The 15,136-nt window shown below is 57.6% G+C and overlaps 2 protein-coding genes across 15 annotated transcripts; both read left to right on the top strand.

The window, feature by feature from the left end:
* Positions 1 to 559: 559 nt before the first annotated feature.
* On the top strand, positions 560 to 6,798 carry EXOC3L1 (exocyst complex component 3 like 1). 3 transcript variants are annotated; one of them, XM_026011454.2, is made up of 14 exons: positions 560 to 1,507; positions 1,724 to 1,817; positions 2,029 to 2,204; positions 2,286 to 2,505; positions 3,053 to 3,665; positions 3,745 to 3,862; positions 3,995 to 4,120; positions 4,217 to 4,317; positions 4,522 to 4,632; positions 5,589 to 5,718; positions 5,840 to 5,962; positions 6,040 to 6,195; positions 6,285 to 6,409; positions 6,499 to 6,798. In XM_026011454.2, exons 1-14 carry the CDS (start codon positions 1,169 to 1,171, stop codon positions 6,686 to 6,688), a joined length of 2,622 nt encoding a protein of 873 aa, XP_025867239.2. In that variant the 5' UTR covers positions 560 to 1,168; the 3' UTR covers positions 6,689 to 6,798. The 3 variants fall into 3 exon arrangements, with proteins under 3 accessions (XP_025867239.2, XP_072587814.1, XP_072587813.1); XM_072731713.1 differs by having other exon boundaries at positions 2,044 to 2,204; XM_072731712.1 differs by having other exon boundaries at positions 1,316 to 1,507; positions 1,755 to 1,817.
* Positions 6,799 to 7,098: 300 nt separating this feature from the next.
* On the top strand, positions 7,099 to 14,966 carry MATCAP1 (microtubule associated tyrosine carboxypeptidase 1). 12 transcript variants are annotated; one of them, XM_072731725.1, is made up of 10 exons: positions 7,131 to 7,261; positions 8,457 to 8,556; positions 8,997 to 9,342; positions 9,847 to 10,472; positions 10,551 to 10,694; positions 10,958 to 11,090; positions 11,208 to 11,259; positions 12,012 to 12,317; positions 12,450 to 12,547; positions 13,583 to 14,966. In XM_072731725.1, the coding sequence occupies exons 4-10, from the start codon at positions 9,903 to 9,905 to the stop codon at positions 13,591 to 13,593; spliced, it is 1,314 nt and encodes a 437-aa protein (XP_072587826.1). In that variant the 5' UTR covers positions 7,131 to 7,261; positions 8,457 to 8,556; positions 8,997 to 9,342; positions 9,847 to 9,902; the 3' UTR covers positions 13,594 to 14,966. The 12 variants fall into 12 exon arrangements, with proteins under 12 accessions (XP_072587822.1, XP_072587827.1, XP_025867251.2 ...); XM_072731718.1 differs by having other exon boundaries at positions 7,122 to 7,261; positions 8,997 to 10,472; XM_072731720.1 differs by lacking the exon at positions 11,208 to 11,259 and having other exon boundaries at positions 7,125 to 7,261.
* The last annotated feature ends 170 nt before the right edge of the window (positions 14,967 to 15,136 follow it).

Below are 15,136 nucleotides of genomic sequence, written 5' to 3' on the forward strand. Positions count from 1 at the left end.
GGGGACAGGGTTCAGGGGCAGGTGGAGGAAGTCAGGGGGGCAGCCCCGGCAGTAGAGAAGGGAAAGCCACTAGAACCTTCCAGGCATATCCAGCCTGTCCCCTTTGCAGAAGAGGAGACCACGCTGCTTGATGACCGCAATGTGTTTCCCCCAACCTGCTCCTTGAAGCTGTCCCAGTGTCTTGGTTTAACTGACCCCATTGCTGTCCTTCAGTTCCTGCCAAACAGCCAGCACTGGGTACATCTAGCGGGCCCACTTGTGTCCACTCCCATTCCCCTTCCCTGATCCCAGCCTCATCTTTCTCTCGTCCCCACCCTGCAGTACCCAGAGACCATGGAATTGTAACCATCTTCCCACCAAGGCAAACATGCTTACCTATGCGCACGTGTACGTAAAGCACTTAGAGCAGTTCCTGGCAGGTAGAAAGGGTTAGGTGTTGGCTAGTACCGTTTTGTTATGTTTGATACCATCAATATTTATTATCATTTACTTTAGGTCAGGATCTCTGGGAAGCCGACTTTGAGACAGGAATCTGTCTGCAGGAAGTTTATTGAGGATCCACATCTGTAAGGGAGTAAGACGCGCAAAATTGAGGAGAAAGGTGAATTAAACTGTGATGCAGTTACAATAGAGGTCTCAGGCCATCCTGTTAGGAGCCCTGAAACCGAGGTGGGGCCCTTCCAAGGTGGTCCATGTCCAGACAAGGTTATCAGGCCTTTGTGCCCTGACTTTGAGTGAGAGACTCAGCTGTGACATCTTAGCAACCTACGTTCCGGACAGCTAGGGGAAGAAGTGGTGTGGTCCCGCAGGGCGGATTTGGGTGGTAACCAGCATCCACTATGTTATTACTACCTGGTGGTCCTCTCCATGGCCCCCTGTAACTCTCAAGACAAACACAGCTTTCAGAGCCCTCCTACCCCTCTCTCAACATCACCCACCACACCTTCCTCACAACAGCCTCTCAGTTCTCTGCAGGGGTGCCTACCCTCCCTCTGAGGAGCCATCAACAGTTTTCCTACTGCGATGTTGTCTGCACCCATATTTGCACACACTGCTCTCTACCCCAAATTAGTGCCTTCTAGTTCACGTGAGTCTGTGTCCTGAGCACAGGACATAACAGGTCCTGGATGGGTTGGGCAGGACTCCTACACCCCCTCCCCCCAAGGAAATGGCGCCCAGCCCTCCCCACCCCATCCCACAATGCAGATGCACTTTCCTGTTGGGAATAAAGGGCCAGAGACTCAGCTTCCTTCCTTTCTGGGCATTTGGCCTTGGGGAAGGAGGGGCCTTCGAAGGAGGAGGGTGCTCTTGGGCAGGGGAGGTGGTACAGAGGCTTCCTTGGGGAGAAGGATTCTGCTGCACGCTGGGGTGTAAGCTGGAGCCACCCAGGCCTCGTGAGCCAGTGAAGAGAATACCCTGCTCTGCCCTGAGGACTGGGGGAGAGGGCCATCCTCAAGGCCAAAGAGTGTTTTCAAAGGAGAAGGAACTGGATGCCTGGTCAAGCCTGGTGAGTTCCATACCAAACCATCCTCTGCAGTTCAGAGCTGGAGCTGGGGCCAGCAGGGGCTTGAGTCTGCTCTGCCTCACTTGGGATCTGCAGGGGCAAAACTGAGAAACCCAGTTTCCTGAGGGGGCTGGGCAAGAAACCCCCTCCTCCTTCTCAGAGGGGCCTAGACCAAGGCTGCAGCTCACAGGAGCACCCATTCTGCCCACTCTAACCCAGGCTCTTGCCCCGACTCCTACCTCATCTCCAGCTCCTCCGAGGACTGCCATGGACTCAGCAACCAAGGATGAAATGCAGCCCTCAATTCCTCCCGGTAGGAGCCCTTCCGGGTGGGCTAGGGGAGGGATGGTGGCCAAAAAGATGGCATTGGTCGGGTTGGGTCCTCCTTGCCGGGTCTGGCCGGTGCTCTATAGGGCAGCAAGAGGAATGGGTCAGACTGCCCTAGGGGACAGGCTGGGAAGTAGGAAGGGGAACAGGTTCGGGCCACTTCCCATCGGCCTTGCCCAACTGACGAGGCTGCCCAGGCTCTTCCTGCCCAGGGCCTGAGTGGCCAGAGCAGGAGAGGGCGGAGCAGCTGGCCCGAGGAGCAGCACTCAAATGGGCCTCGGGCATCTTCTACCGGCCGGAGCAGCTGGCCAGACTGAGCCAGTACCGCAGCCGTGAGGTTCAGCGTACCTGCTCCTTGGAAGCGCGCATCAAGGTGGGCATTGGTCAGGGGAAAGGAGAGCTGGGGGTGGGCTGCCGGCCTGGCCAGGCCTCACAGGCTGCCTCCCTCCTGTAGTCGGTGGTGCAGTCCTACCTGGAGGGCGTGAAGATTGGTGTGTGGCAGCTGGCCCAGGCTTCTGAGGCCTTGCAGGCAGCCCGTGAGGCCCTTGGCCAGGCCCATGGGTTGCTTCAGGGTCTGGCAGAGGCCACACAGACCCTAAAACCGCTGCGGGAACAGGTTGCACAGCACAAGCAACTGCAGGTCCTGTCTCAGCTGCTGCCCCGGCTGTGGGCAGGTGAGTGTTCAGGGGCCCTGGGCCTCAGCCCCTCAACAGTCAGTCAGTACATGCCCGTTACTGACCAAAGGGCATCACCCTTAGATGGGAGGGACACCCCAGGGACCTCCCAGAGAGTGACTCAAGTTTCTGATGGCAGAGGAATCTGGATACAAATCAGCTCATGCTGGGATTGTCAAGCATGCGTTGTAGGACTCAGGGCTGAGACCCAGTCAAGTGGCTCTGACCGCCCTGGTTGCAAAGTTATTGAAATGATTCCTTAATAGGATGGGTAAATAGCCACTAGCAAGGGTCCACAAGTTCTTCCCTGCCTTGCCTCCAGGATCCCTGACTTCCTCTTGCTCCATCAGCTCAAGAATTTATATCTGCCCCAGTAGGCCTCTGGGCCCTTCTCTGGGTCCTTTCAGATTGGTCAGTGCTCTGCTGTCCTGGTTATTACGCATTTTACACATCACTCCAGCCCTAGGGGCCTCGGTATCTATGGCTGTGCCCATTGCACAGGTGGGAAGTTTGAAACTTAGGGCTGTTTCATCTTCTCCCTTCCTAGTGCCAGCAGCAGTGGCCCACACACGGACCCTGATTGATGCCCAGCAGCTCTTGGAGGCATATGCGTGCCTTCGGGAGCTGGAGCAGCTACAAGAGGAGACATGGGCACCTCTGGGGGGCCTGGAGCTGCCAGTCTTTGAGGCGCTGGGCCCTCTGGCTGAGGCTCTTGGCCAGGCCATGGAGGTGGCTGCGGGGGCCGCAGGGCAGCTGGCACGGGAGGACCCAGCCCTGCTGGTGGCTGCTGTGCGCATAGCAGAAGTCGATGCCGGGTACACACCCTCCCTGGAGCTGACCCCCAGGGACTGGCGGCAGCGTTGTCTGCAGGCATTACAGGAGGGCCTGGAGAGAACCCACTTTGGGACACCTCTTCTGCTCGAGCCCGGGGCCCTGAAGGGGTGGCTGGAGGCTCTGCGGGTGGCTTTACCAGCCGAGTTGGCCACAGCTGAAGCACTAGTAGCACCCTGCTGCCCACCACACTACAAGGTGGTTCAGCTGTGGACGCACACCCTGCACCATGGACTGCGCCGCTGTCTGCAGCAGCTCCTGGAAGGGCCTGAGCTAGGCGCTTCTGACGCCTTCACCTTGCTGCATTGGGCACTGCATGTGTACCAGGGGTCAGTACCCTTGGGGCAACAGGAAGTGGGTGGATCAGAGGCTGGAGGCACAGAGTGACACCGGGCTACCCATCTGCAGGCCCGAAATGATGGGGAGCCTCGAGTTGGGGCCTGAGGCTGACGTGTCTCAGCTGGAGCCCCTCCTGACCCTGGAGAACATTGAACAGCTAGAGGCAACATTTGTGGCCCAAATCCAGGTGAGTAGTTGGGCCCCGGGTATGAGAAACTCTGCCACCAGCTATGGGCCTGTATCTAGAGTCGTATGTCTACCTGTCTCTAGTAGTATCAGTGCCCTGCTACATCGTGCTGCCTTCTGCCCCTTTCCCCAGGCAAATGTGGCCCAGTGGCTGCAGAACGCACTGGATGGGGAGGTAGCTGAGTGGAACAGAGAGCAGGAACCTGGCACCGACTCATCTGGTTTCTACCACTCACCTATGCCGGCCATAGTGCTACAGGTGGGTGGGAAGAGGCCAGGCAGGTGGCAAGCTCCCATAGGGGAAAGGGAGAACAGGACTAGGACCCTGCTGATTGCCACCCATTTCTGCCTGTAGATCCTAGAAGAGAACATTCGCGTGACCAGCCTGGTCAGCGAGTCACTGCAGCAACGGATGCATGCCATGGCATTATCAGAGCTGGGCACATTCCTGAGGAGGTCTGCCAAGGCGTCGACCCACATCCGACCCCTAGTCCTGCTCCTGGGGAAGCCCAAAGGGGTTCTGAGTGAATAAGGCACACCAGCGGGAAAGGGCTCCTTCAAAACAGGGTCTTGGGTTTCTTGAAGGTGGGGCTGGAGGTTGGACTCAGATTGTGGGGGTGCCAGAGTGACAGGTACAGGAACCACCTCTGCTTTTTGCAGTTTTAGTGATGCTCTGATCCGATTCTCCCGAGACCACGTGAGGGGGGAAGCAATGGCCCCTCATTATGTGCCCTACCTACTGGCCACCCTCAACCACCAATCAGCACTCAGGTACCAGAAGCCACCCTCCCAGAACCCCTTACTGAGCCCCAAGTGTGGACCCAGTCCACACAAAGGTCATCAGATATTTTGGACTCAAGGATGCCTGGGTGGCTCAGCGGTTGAGTGTCTACCTTTGGCTCAGGGCATGATCCCGGAGTCCTGGGATCAAGTCCCCCATCGGGCTTCCTACCTGGGGCCTGCTTCTCCCTCTGCCTGTGTCTCTGCCTCTCTCTTTCTCTCTCTCTCTCTCTCTCATTAATAAATAAATAAAATCTTTTAAAAAATAAATAAATAAAATCTTTAAAAAAATAAGAAATTTTGGAGTCACATAGCCCTGGCAGTCCAATCTTAGTTCTACTAATTGCTAATTGTGTGACCTTGGATGGGTTACCTAATCTCTGAATCTCGTTTTTCTCATCAGCACTATGTGGGTAATAATGGTAGATTCTGAGAATCATATAACAAATGTGAAGTACCTATCACAGTGCCTGCCTGACACATTGTATCAATTATTCGTTTATTCAGCACATACTTATCAAGGCCCTAGTCTGTGCCTGGTAATGTCTGAGGTTACAGTTGTAAACAACAGAAAAAAAAAATTCCCTTCCTCTTTGGTCTTATGTTCTATGTGGTGAGGGCAGAGAGAACAAACAAGCCAATGATGAGTTTTATTCCCTCCTGATTGAGATTAAACTCTTTCTTTACCCAAATGGAGAACAAAAGATATGACTTGCTCGAAGTCACATTTTGAATTTGAAGCAGGTCTGGTTGGGTTCCTGCTAGCTGTGTGAGCCCACCACTCCCGTCCTTAATCCAAGCCCCAGATCTTCAGAAGGGTTGAGAGCCCCCTCTTGCCCCATCTCGCCACACACTTGCACCACCAGGTGGCATCAGAGTGGCTACACAACAGAGGGCCGCGAGGGCCTTGGCCTTGGTCCTGAAGCCTTAACTTTTGGTCTGTCCAGCTCCTCAGTGTCAGTCCTGCTGCCCGACGGGGTGGCTTCAGGAGCTTTGGCTCCGGTGGAGGCAGCGCTGGACGAGTTGCAGAGAAGGATCTGCCGCCTGGTGTTGGAGGCGCTGCTGGCCGAGCTCCAGGTAAGGCTTCAGGTGGGGATGGGGGTGGAAGAGATTCAGCATACACGTGTGTGCTTCTCTGCAGGAGGAATGCTAGGTCTGGTTGTTCCTCCAGCCCTGTTTCTGCTCCCCCATCCCGCAGCCCCTGTTCACGGCTCTGCCCTCACGCCGGTGGCTTTCGAGCCCAGAGCTGCTGGACGACGTGTGCAAGAGGACGGCGCGCTTCTGCCAGGATTTCAGGCGCGTGCGGAATCCTGCGGTCCAGGTGCGTTGAAGGGGAAGACTGTGGAGTAGGGAAGCGCCCACGGAAAAGGTATGCTGGACCCACTGCGCTCTCCGCAGCTGCTCCTGGCCGAGGCGGAACGTACGGTGGTACTGCAGTACCTGCGTGCGCTGATGCAGGGCCGCCTGGTGTGCCGAGGCGCGGACGAGAGGACCCGGGCGGCCGAGCGCCTGCAGCACGACGCGGCCCAGCTTCGGGAGCTCTTCCTGGGCTTGGTGAGAGTCCGTTAGGGGAGCAGCTGGGCGGGAGTCTCGGTGGTTGGGCGGGGCCGAAGGGCGACTCGAGACCTACCCGCGGTGCTCAGGGCCTGGAGGAGAGTGTTCAGTGCGCGCCCGTGCTCCTCGCTCTTCGGGATCTGCTGAACCTCCGCGACCCCATGCTACTTGGCCTCGAGGTGGCAGGCCTGCGACAAAAATTTCCTGACGTGAGGTGTGAAGACTGGTGTTGGGGGGGTGGAGCGGGGGCGGGCTTGGGAGGAGTGGGGCGGAGGTGACACGCACCCCTGTGGCGTCCCCTAGCGAGGATCACGTCTCTGCCCTCTTGGACCTGCGCGGGGACGTGTCCCGAGAGCAGCGCCTGGCCGCACTCAGCTCCCTGCAGGCCGGCCCACAGCCCTCGCCCGCCGCGGGTCGCCGCGCACTCTTCAGCCTGGTGCCCGCACCTACGCCTACGCTGTCCTCCTGCCTTCCCTCGGGGCCCTGTGCCTGACCCCGGGCTGCCCCCCGAATACAGGGCCGGCCCCCAGAGCCTGAATTGTGTCCTGGGGAAGGGGGAATGAAATAAAAATGCGATGACTAGGGGGTCCACGCTCAGCGAAACGCCTAAGGTACCCTGGCTCCGGTCCTGATGTATGCGCGGCACCTCCCGTATCCCGGCGTCGGCCGGTGTGGACGCGGCTCCCAAGTACCGAGCTTCCGCCCCCACAGGCGGACTGCAGCCCCCCTGTCGGCGCCAGGGCACTGTGTGCAGGCCCTGACCGCGAGGCCCCCGGGCACCCGGCGCACCGCAACGCCCCGGCCCGCGTGGAGGGGGCGGGCTTAAGGCACGGCCGCGCCCAGGGGCGTGACCCGGTGGCGGACACCGCCCCTCCGCTCGCCCGGCCCCGCCCCTGCCTCCTCGGGCGCGCGCCGCCGCCGAGATTGACGTGACTACGCGCGCCTTCGCGTCAGCGTGCGCGCGCCCGAGTGCGTGCGTCACCAGCGGTCGGCTCCCGCGGGCCGGGCGGCCGGTGACTGGTGGCTGCGGAGAGGGGACGGCGGTGGCGAGAAGAGGAGAGAACAGGTGGGGGCGCGGTACGCGGGCGGAACCCCCAACCCCCGAGAGGCCGCGGAGGCGCGCGACGCGATCCCTACTCCTCTAGCCGAGAACCCCCCTCCATTGTCCTGCGGCTCCGCCCTCCATTGGCCACGCCCTTTGTCCCATCCTCCGCCTCTTATTGGCTGCAGGTCACGCCCCTCCTCTATCTCCCCGTCCCCATTGGCTCCCCTTCCACGTTACCTTCTCCGGGAGTTTTTTATTGGCGCAGGCCACACCCTCTCATTTGTCACCAGACCCCGCCTAGTGTCCGGGCTCCTCCCCAGTCATCTTTCATTCATTCCTCATGCAGTGTTGGGTGCTTGGGACATGGGGGTCAGTCAGACCTGTCCCTGCCCTCAGGGAGTTAAGGGGGTGGTGAGGGAACACGGATCTGGGCTCCGACAGTGACAGCTTAGGGTGGTAAAGGAGCCGCCCAGACATTGGGAGCCTCCAAGACGCCAGGAAGGCCTCCCGGAGGAGGTGAGACCCAAGCCGGGCCCTGAGGAATGTTTAGGGATTTGCTACAGAGACATTGCGAGGGCAATCTTGGCAAAAGAAGTGAAAGAAACAGTTGTATTCTTGGTCATTGCGAAGACGTAGGTCGAATGAAAGAGGGGGGAGTGGAGATGAAGGCGATTGATCCAGAGATTGTGCCCAGAGACCAGTGAGGAGTCCAGAAAAGTGTGCAGTTGGTTGAGAAGAGTAAAGTCTGAGGCCTGAAATCTTTTCAAAGAGCTGGTCACCAGGCAGAGGGAAGGGAGGTGGGGGCAGGGGACCAGATCTAGATAGGGAGACATAGTGTGGACAAGGAATGTTTCCAGTTCTGAGAAGAAATACTCTTGGGTTCGTTTATTGAGCACCTGCTCTGGGTCAGGCACTGTTCTGGGTTCTGGGGACACAGCTGTTGAACATTCGAAAGGAGAAAGCAGATAACTATACTATACTGTGCTTCATATGGTGATAACTACTTCAGAAACCAATAATGTGGGGAAGGGAAGATTGTGGTGGAGAGGAAAGAGGAGGTTCACCATTTTATAGAGAGTGATTCAAGGAGACTTGTCTAATAGCATATTTGTGCAGAAATCTGAGGAAAGTGGGAGAGGTGAGTCCTGTGGCTATATGGGGAGAAGCATTCCAGATAGGGGACATGTTCGGTTTTAGATGCTTATTGTACTTTTAGGTAAAGATGTTGAATTGAGAACTGGCAACACCAGTCTGAAGTTTATAGAAGTCTGGGCTGATGTGTTTGAAACATGAAAGCAGATGAAATCACTCTGGGAGTAAGTATAAACGGAGAAGAGGGGAGAAGTGTCCATAGAAGTTTCCAAGTCCTGAGCCATTACAGTGTTAAGAGGTCAGGAAGATAGGAATGATGAGCAAAAAAGGCCAAGAGGTAACAGCCAGTGAGGCAGGAGAATATATTTGAGTGTATTTGGGAAGCCAAGTGGGGAACATGTTTCCAAGATGAGATGATTAATTATGTCCTGTGCACTGTTCAATATGAAGATCATTGATGACCTTGGTCAGATTCAGCTCAATTTTAATGGAGAGTGGGGATAAAAACCTAATTGGAGTGAAACATAAGAGAGAAGAGGAAAGAAGGGTTGAGACTGTGTACAGATGGGTGATGGGTGTTGTGCTGCAATAATGAGCAGCTGGCGGGAGATGTGGGGCTAGAGGAGTTTGGGGTCAAGTGGGGGTTTGGTTTTGTTTTTTTTAGGACAGAAATAACAGCATGTATTTATGCTGATGGAAAGAATCCAGTAGAGAGGAAGAGATTGATGGCGTTGGAGAAATGCTGGAATTGTGGCCCTGAGCAGGCAGAGGAGTTCAAAGTCTGGAGCCTTCAGACAGTCTCTGGGGAGAGACTGGATTGTTCTGAGCCCTAGTACAGAGCAAGGGGTGAACATGCCAACGCTGGCCTGGGATGACCACTAGAAAGAGGCCTCTGATAGGAGACAGACCAGGAATTGCCTTGAATTTGCTGAAGTCTCCCTCTGCTCCCCAAAAGCTGATCCTAATTTGGATTTGAACAGATGACCCAGAGGAGAGAGGACCCATTCCAGGTGGAGGAAGTAACATAATCAAGGGACATGCAGGCCCCTGACCTGACTGAGGCCAACTGGGGTGGAGGAGGTGGTGGAGCTAGATGGGATGCAAGGGGTGAGACCGAGAAAATGCCATAGGCGGAAGGCAGGTTGAAGGTAGTGAGGCCCCCTCAGCCGTCCTCCCGGCAGCTGGGGCTACGCCACCAGGTCGCAGTCTAGGTGGGCGCTGAGCACGAGTTGGGGCTCGGGCCTTGCTCTCGGCAGCTCATAGGCTAAGGGGATTCCAGAACCACCATCTAGGTGAGTGCATAGTTCCTGCTTTCCCCCAGTCCAGCTTCCTTGGATGAGCCTGCCTGGAGGGAATGGACACCGGGAAGGGGGTGAGGGGCAGCTACCCTGACCCCTGGTGGCAGGCCCCGAGCCCACTGAACACCTGGCCAGGGCATTGTGGAGCGCAAGGCCTGCTGGTGCTCAGGCCACACCGGCTCATAATGGTCTCCACATGCCCTTCTGTGTCCCCAGAAGTCGACAGTGTGGGGAGTTGGAGTGACCCGGCTGGATGTGACCCCCAGGACAGAATGGTGCTGGACTCAGGGGCTCAGGTGTATGAACAGGCACCCCCCAGCCCGCCAGCTAGTCCCTCATCTTTGGGCCATCGGCTGAAGCCCTCAGACCGAGATGGGACACTGCTGTACCCCTGGCCTCGATCCCTGGCCTTGCCCCTGGCTCTGTCAATCCCCTCAGCTCTGCCGCCCAGGCCTGAGCTGCAGCCCTTCTCAGAGCTGCACTTGGGCCACCGTGGCCACATGCGTCGCAGTGAGAGCACCTATACTGTAAATAGTACTGGCCGGCGGGGAGGTGGCACCCAGGGTCGGGCCCCACCTGGACGGGCACGGGACCCAGGTGGGGGCACCCTGCGGTCTGCGGCCTCCCTGCCTCACATTGCTAAGACTCGAAAGGATGCAGGCCGTGGTGCCAGCAAGAGCCCTTGCATGTTGGTGGCCTTACGGCCAACCAATATGGACCGTGAGCGGGACAAGTTCTTCCAGTCCCACTACACCTACAACCCACAGTTCGAGTACCAGGAACCCATGCCCACGGCTGTGCTGGAGAAGTACTGTGAGGCTTCTGGACAGTTCATCCATCAGGTCAGTCTGGCCTGCCCACCTTACCGTTCTGATCACCCAAGAGGCCTGGTCTGACCAGCCACTGCAACCCTGTTACAGGCAGTTGGCATCATTGAGGCGGTCCTGGAGAAGTTTGGTACCTATGAACACTTTGAGGCTGCAACGGGGGGCCAGCTGCTGACCAAGTGCCAGATCTGGTCCATTGTGCGCAAATACATGCAGAAAGAGGGCTGCGTCGGGGAGGTGAGCTAGCCCTGTCTTTGAGGCCCCTCTTGTATGTGCCCCAAACCGGGCTGCCAGGCCCAGCTCCACACCAGGCCAGCTCGTGACCCCAGGCAAGCCCCTGTCTCTGTCCCAATGAGGTGGCAGCTGGCTCTGAGCAGAGGTGGTGAAGGGTGGGTTCTCTGGCCAAGGGTGTGGCCTGGCTGCCCTGAGGCATCAGTGGGTCCGCCTGTATACCGGTCCCAGGGCTGGCTGCCGTGGTTTAGGTTCACTACCACCTGCAGGTTGTGGTGCAGCTGAGTGAAGACCTGCTGTCCCAGGCAGTGATGATGGTGGAGAACAGCCGACCAACACTGGCCATCAACCTGACTGGAGCCCGCCAGTATTGGTTGGAGGGCATGCTGCGGCACGAGATAGGTCAGGGTGTGGATAGGTGGGTGGGTGGGTAGGATGAGAGGAGACTGGGACGATGTGGGGGGCAGCTTGGGGCCCCAGTAACCCCACCCTGTTTCTTTCTTCCCCTTCCTTCCGGAGGATGGGCCCTTTCCCTTCGTGAGCAGCTACCTACCCCCTCTGGCTCCCAGAGGTAGGCCAGAACATGCCCGCCCAGTCTCTGGGCTCACTCCCATCTCTTGCTCCTTTTGGGTATTTTTTCTTCGCTCTACTTCCTCTCTGACTTCCCTTGACAGTGGGGACAAGGCTCCTGAGGCTCCGACAGGCAGAGTACCCTGAGGGTCCCACTAGCCCCACCATCAGGGAGGCCCTCGAGGGTGGGTGGAAGGCCAGATCCTAGGAAGAAAATTAGTTGAGGACACAAAGCCAGGTTTTAGGAAGGGATAGATTGAGCTGAAAAGGAGAGCATGGGACACTAATTAGTATTCCTTTCTGTCTGTCTCTCCTCATCAAGAATCCTGTGGCTCTGGGCAAAAGGTGTTTTTCCGCTGGGGTCATCAGCATGACTGTCAAAATGATATGGGCATGCAGGATGTGGGGCTGGGGTGGTTTGTGAGTTCCTACACCTCTCCTGGGGGCGTGGGGGGCAGTGTGAATTTGGGAGAGTTGTGTGTGTAGCCCTGAATGGATGCGGAAAGATTCTTGTGTGGGGGATTCTGAGTCTTTGGGTGTGAGCTCACCTGAGGAGGGTCTTCCGCCGCCTGGGGTTGGGTGAGTATGCATTGGGGGCGGGGGCGGGGAGAACTTGCTGAGAGCCTGAGTTTAGGGGCTGGAGTGCGTGGGAATCACCGGCTAGAAGTCCTGCACGATGTAGCAGGACAGGGCCCGGCAGGTTGGTCCCCCTATGCCCCACCCAGTTTCTCCTTCCCCTCGCCTTCCCTGCAGGCACTCACTACCTGCGGGGCGTGAACAACGCGCGGCAGCCGTGGCACAGCGCGGAAGGCCGCCTGCAGTACGGGCTGCGGCCCGCGAACCCCACCGAGGAGGGCCTGGCCAGCCTGCACAGCGTGCTCTTCCGCAAGCAGCCCTTTCTGTGGCGTGCCGCCCTGCTGTACTACACCATCCACCGTGCCTCGCGCATGTCCTTCCGCCAGCTCTTCCAGGACCTGGCGCGCTACGTGCAGGACGCGGACGTGCGCTGGGAGTACTGCGTGCGTGCCAAGCGCGGCCAGACAGACACCTCGCTGCCCGGTGGGCGCCGGCGCCGGCTTGGGGGATGCCCTGAAGGGGGGAGGACTGGGTGCGGGGTGGGGGAGTGCCCTGACCCGGGGTGAGGGTGGGCGGCTTCGTTCCTCGGGGCTCACAGCCATCCGGTGCCCACAGGCTGCTTCAGCAAGGATCAGGTGTACCTGGATGGCATCGTGCGCATTTTGCGGCACCGCCAGACCATCGACTTCCCGTTGCTGACCTCACTGGGCAAGGTGAGGCTCTGTGCCCTCTAGAGATCCTAGCCAGCTCTCCTTGTGACACCAGTGTTCCCTGAGCCTCTGATGGCTGCTCGACTGAGGACAAGGTGCCAGGCTTCTCTGGTGAGGAGACCTGGGTGGAGGTGAACAAAAGAGAAGTGGCAGCCTGGCAGCCAAAAGTAGGTACTTGACCTAGACTGCAGGTGTGTGTAGCTAGCTGCATCTCAGAGGAGGCGAGCATTCACGCCCGGGGAGCAGTCAAGACAGCCTGGGAAGGAGGCTGGAGAAATGGCCAGGGACCAAGTGTCTGGCTCTGGGTATTTGTACCAGGCTGAGGAAGGAGACTGCACCTGAAGCAACAGGGTATAGGGTAGAGCTTTAGGCAGAGAAATGTCACTTTTGCTTTAGAAGGCTCCCTGTGGATGTTAGATGGAAGGTGGATTAGACAGAGAGGCCTAGGGAAGGGGAGCACAGGTGGAGGAGGAAGCTGTCTTTGCAGTCACTCCTGCGGAGTTGATGTTGGTCTGGTCTAACTGGGCAGTGGCCATGCAGAGGGAGGAGCAAGCTGCAGAAAGCTCTTCGGAGAGTGGAATTCCTCTAAGTCAAGAGCCACCCTGACTTGGTGGGTAACATATCCCAGGTCCCTTCCCTCAAGCTGATATAGGGAACCTGTGAGGAAGGTGGGGCTGGCATAAGCTGGAGCCCAGGAGTTCAGCGTTTGGTGTGGGGTCTGAGATGCCTGAAGGAGATCCCAGGGAAGGTGTTCAGGAGGTAGTTGGATACCTAGGTTTGGAGGTGAGGGGAGAAGCTGGGTTGGAATTAGTAGAGTTGTAGGGCACAGATGATAAAGGAAGATGTTGAGAGGGAAAGAACAAACACCCAGGACTAGGCCTGAGGGTACATAACATTGGGAGTGGATCCAGAGGGGAAAGGGAGGCCTTCCAGGAGCAGAGGGCAATGAGCCATTTGTACATGTATGGAGCTGGGACCAGCTACCTGAAAGCCAGTGCTACCTCTGGCTATCCCTGAGGCCCAGCTTCCTTCTTGCAGGTGTCCTATGAGGATGTAGACCATCTGCGGCCCCATGGGGTGCTGGACAATACCCGGGTGCCCCACTTCATGCAGGACTTGGCGCGCTACCGGCAGCAGCTGGAACACATCATGGCCACCAACCGGCTGGATGAAGCAGAACTGGGCCGCTTGCTGCCTGACTGATGCTGGTGGATGGCTCCAGGCAGAGGCCCTGGGCGGAGGGCTCTGGAACAGCTCCCAGAACATGAAGCTGACTGTTCTGTGCTTCCATGGCCTGGGTGTTTCTTGGGGAATGGGAGGGCAGGAGCATCCCAGGAAGTAGGAGTGGCAGCATCAGAGGGTTGGTGTCCTTTGCTAGCCTCCCTGGGGCCTAGGGACCAGTAGTAGCATGCCAAGCAAACTGAGTTGGCCCTCCTACCTCCAGCTCTCTGTTGAGCAGAGGGGAAGCCTGGGCAGGAGGGAGGCCGAGCATGATGGGGATGGGGGGTGGTTTGGGAGTAGAAACTTGTTCTTGCATGAGATGGCTTTGGGTGTCTGCATACTCCAGTCTCTCCCTTCCCCCACCTGGCCCCTCGGTGCTCCTTCAGCTTTCACGCTGTCTACCTCTCACTGGGTCCTGGTGGGGATCTCCTTTCTCCTGGGGTGACTGCCTGAGCCTGAGGGCCTGGCTTTCACACAGACTCAAGGGGCAGGGGTCCTGGTGGTAGAGACCCAGCTGGGCTGGGGGTGCTTTCTAGCATTTTGCCTCTCCCACTGGTCATGTATTTATTCCCTATCTATGTGCTCTGCTTCCTGGGACTGGGAGGCAGCAGCTTCTGAAGGTGTGGTGGAGGGAACAGAGCTCCTCTGGAAGGCATCACCTGTTCCTAACCTCACTCTCATCTCTCTCTCTCTCTCTCTCTCTCTCTCTCTTTCACACACACACACACACACACACACACACACACACACACAATCCTTTAGGCTTTGTGAGTCAAGCCTAAGAGCTCACCTGGCCTTGCCTCCAGCCCGTCCACTGACCTGTGCTGTTGCTGTCTTTGCCCGCACCCTCACAGCTGGTCTCTGGCAGAGGGTGGCATAGGCTGGCAGCAGCCACACTCCAACCTGAGGGGCAGGCCCCTTGCTGGTGTGTCAAGTCCTGTGCCCCTCCTGGGTCAGGAGGGTGTAGAAGTGGCTGTTGCTTCATTTCATGTCAGACTCAGCTGTGTGATGTTGACCCATTCCCACTCACCCTTGCCCTTGGTTTTCCCATCTGTAAAACTTAGAAAGGCAACTGGAAAGTCCTTTTTCATTTAGTCAGTGATTTTGTGTAGAGCACCTTCAATGTGCCAGTTACTGGTCAGAACCCTCACTGAGTTCCCAGTCTAGAGAGAAGCCAGACAATTAAAACAATTACAATGAAGTGTGTGGCCTCTGTCTACCCAAGATCCCTTCCTCTTCCTCTTTCCTGATATTACTTCCCAAGACTGTGAGCTCCAGCCTGCCCTAAGTGGAGGGAAGCCTCCCTTCCCTGGCTCTCTATCCCAGGCCCAAGGGCTACCATGAAGTGGGGCAGGTGACTACACCGCCCCC

This window comes from Vulpes vulpes, chromosome 12, assembly GCF_048418805.1.
Source record: "Vulpes vulpes isolate BD-2025 chromosome 12, VulVul3, whole genome shotgun sequence".
NCBI lineage: Eukaryota > Metazoa > Chordata > Mammalia > Carnivora > Canidae > Vulpes > Vulpes vulpes.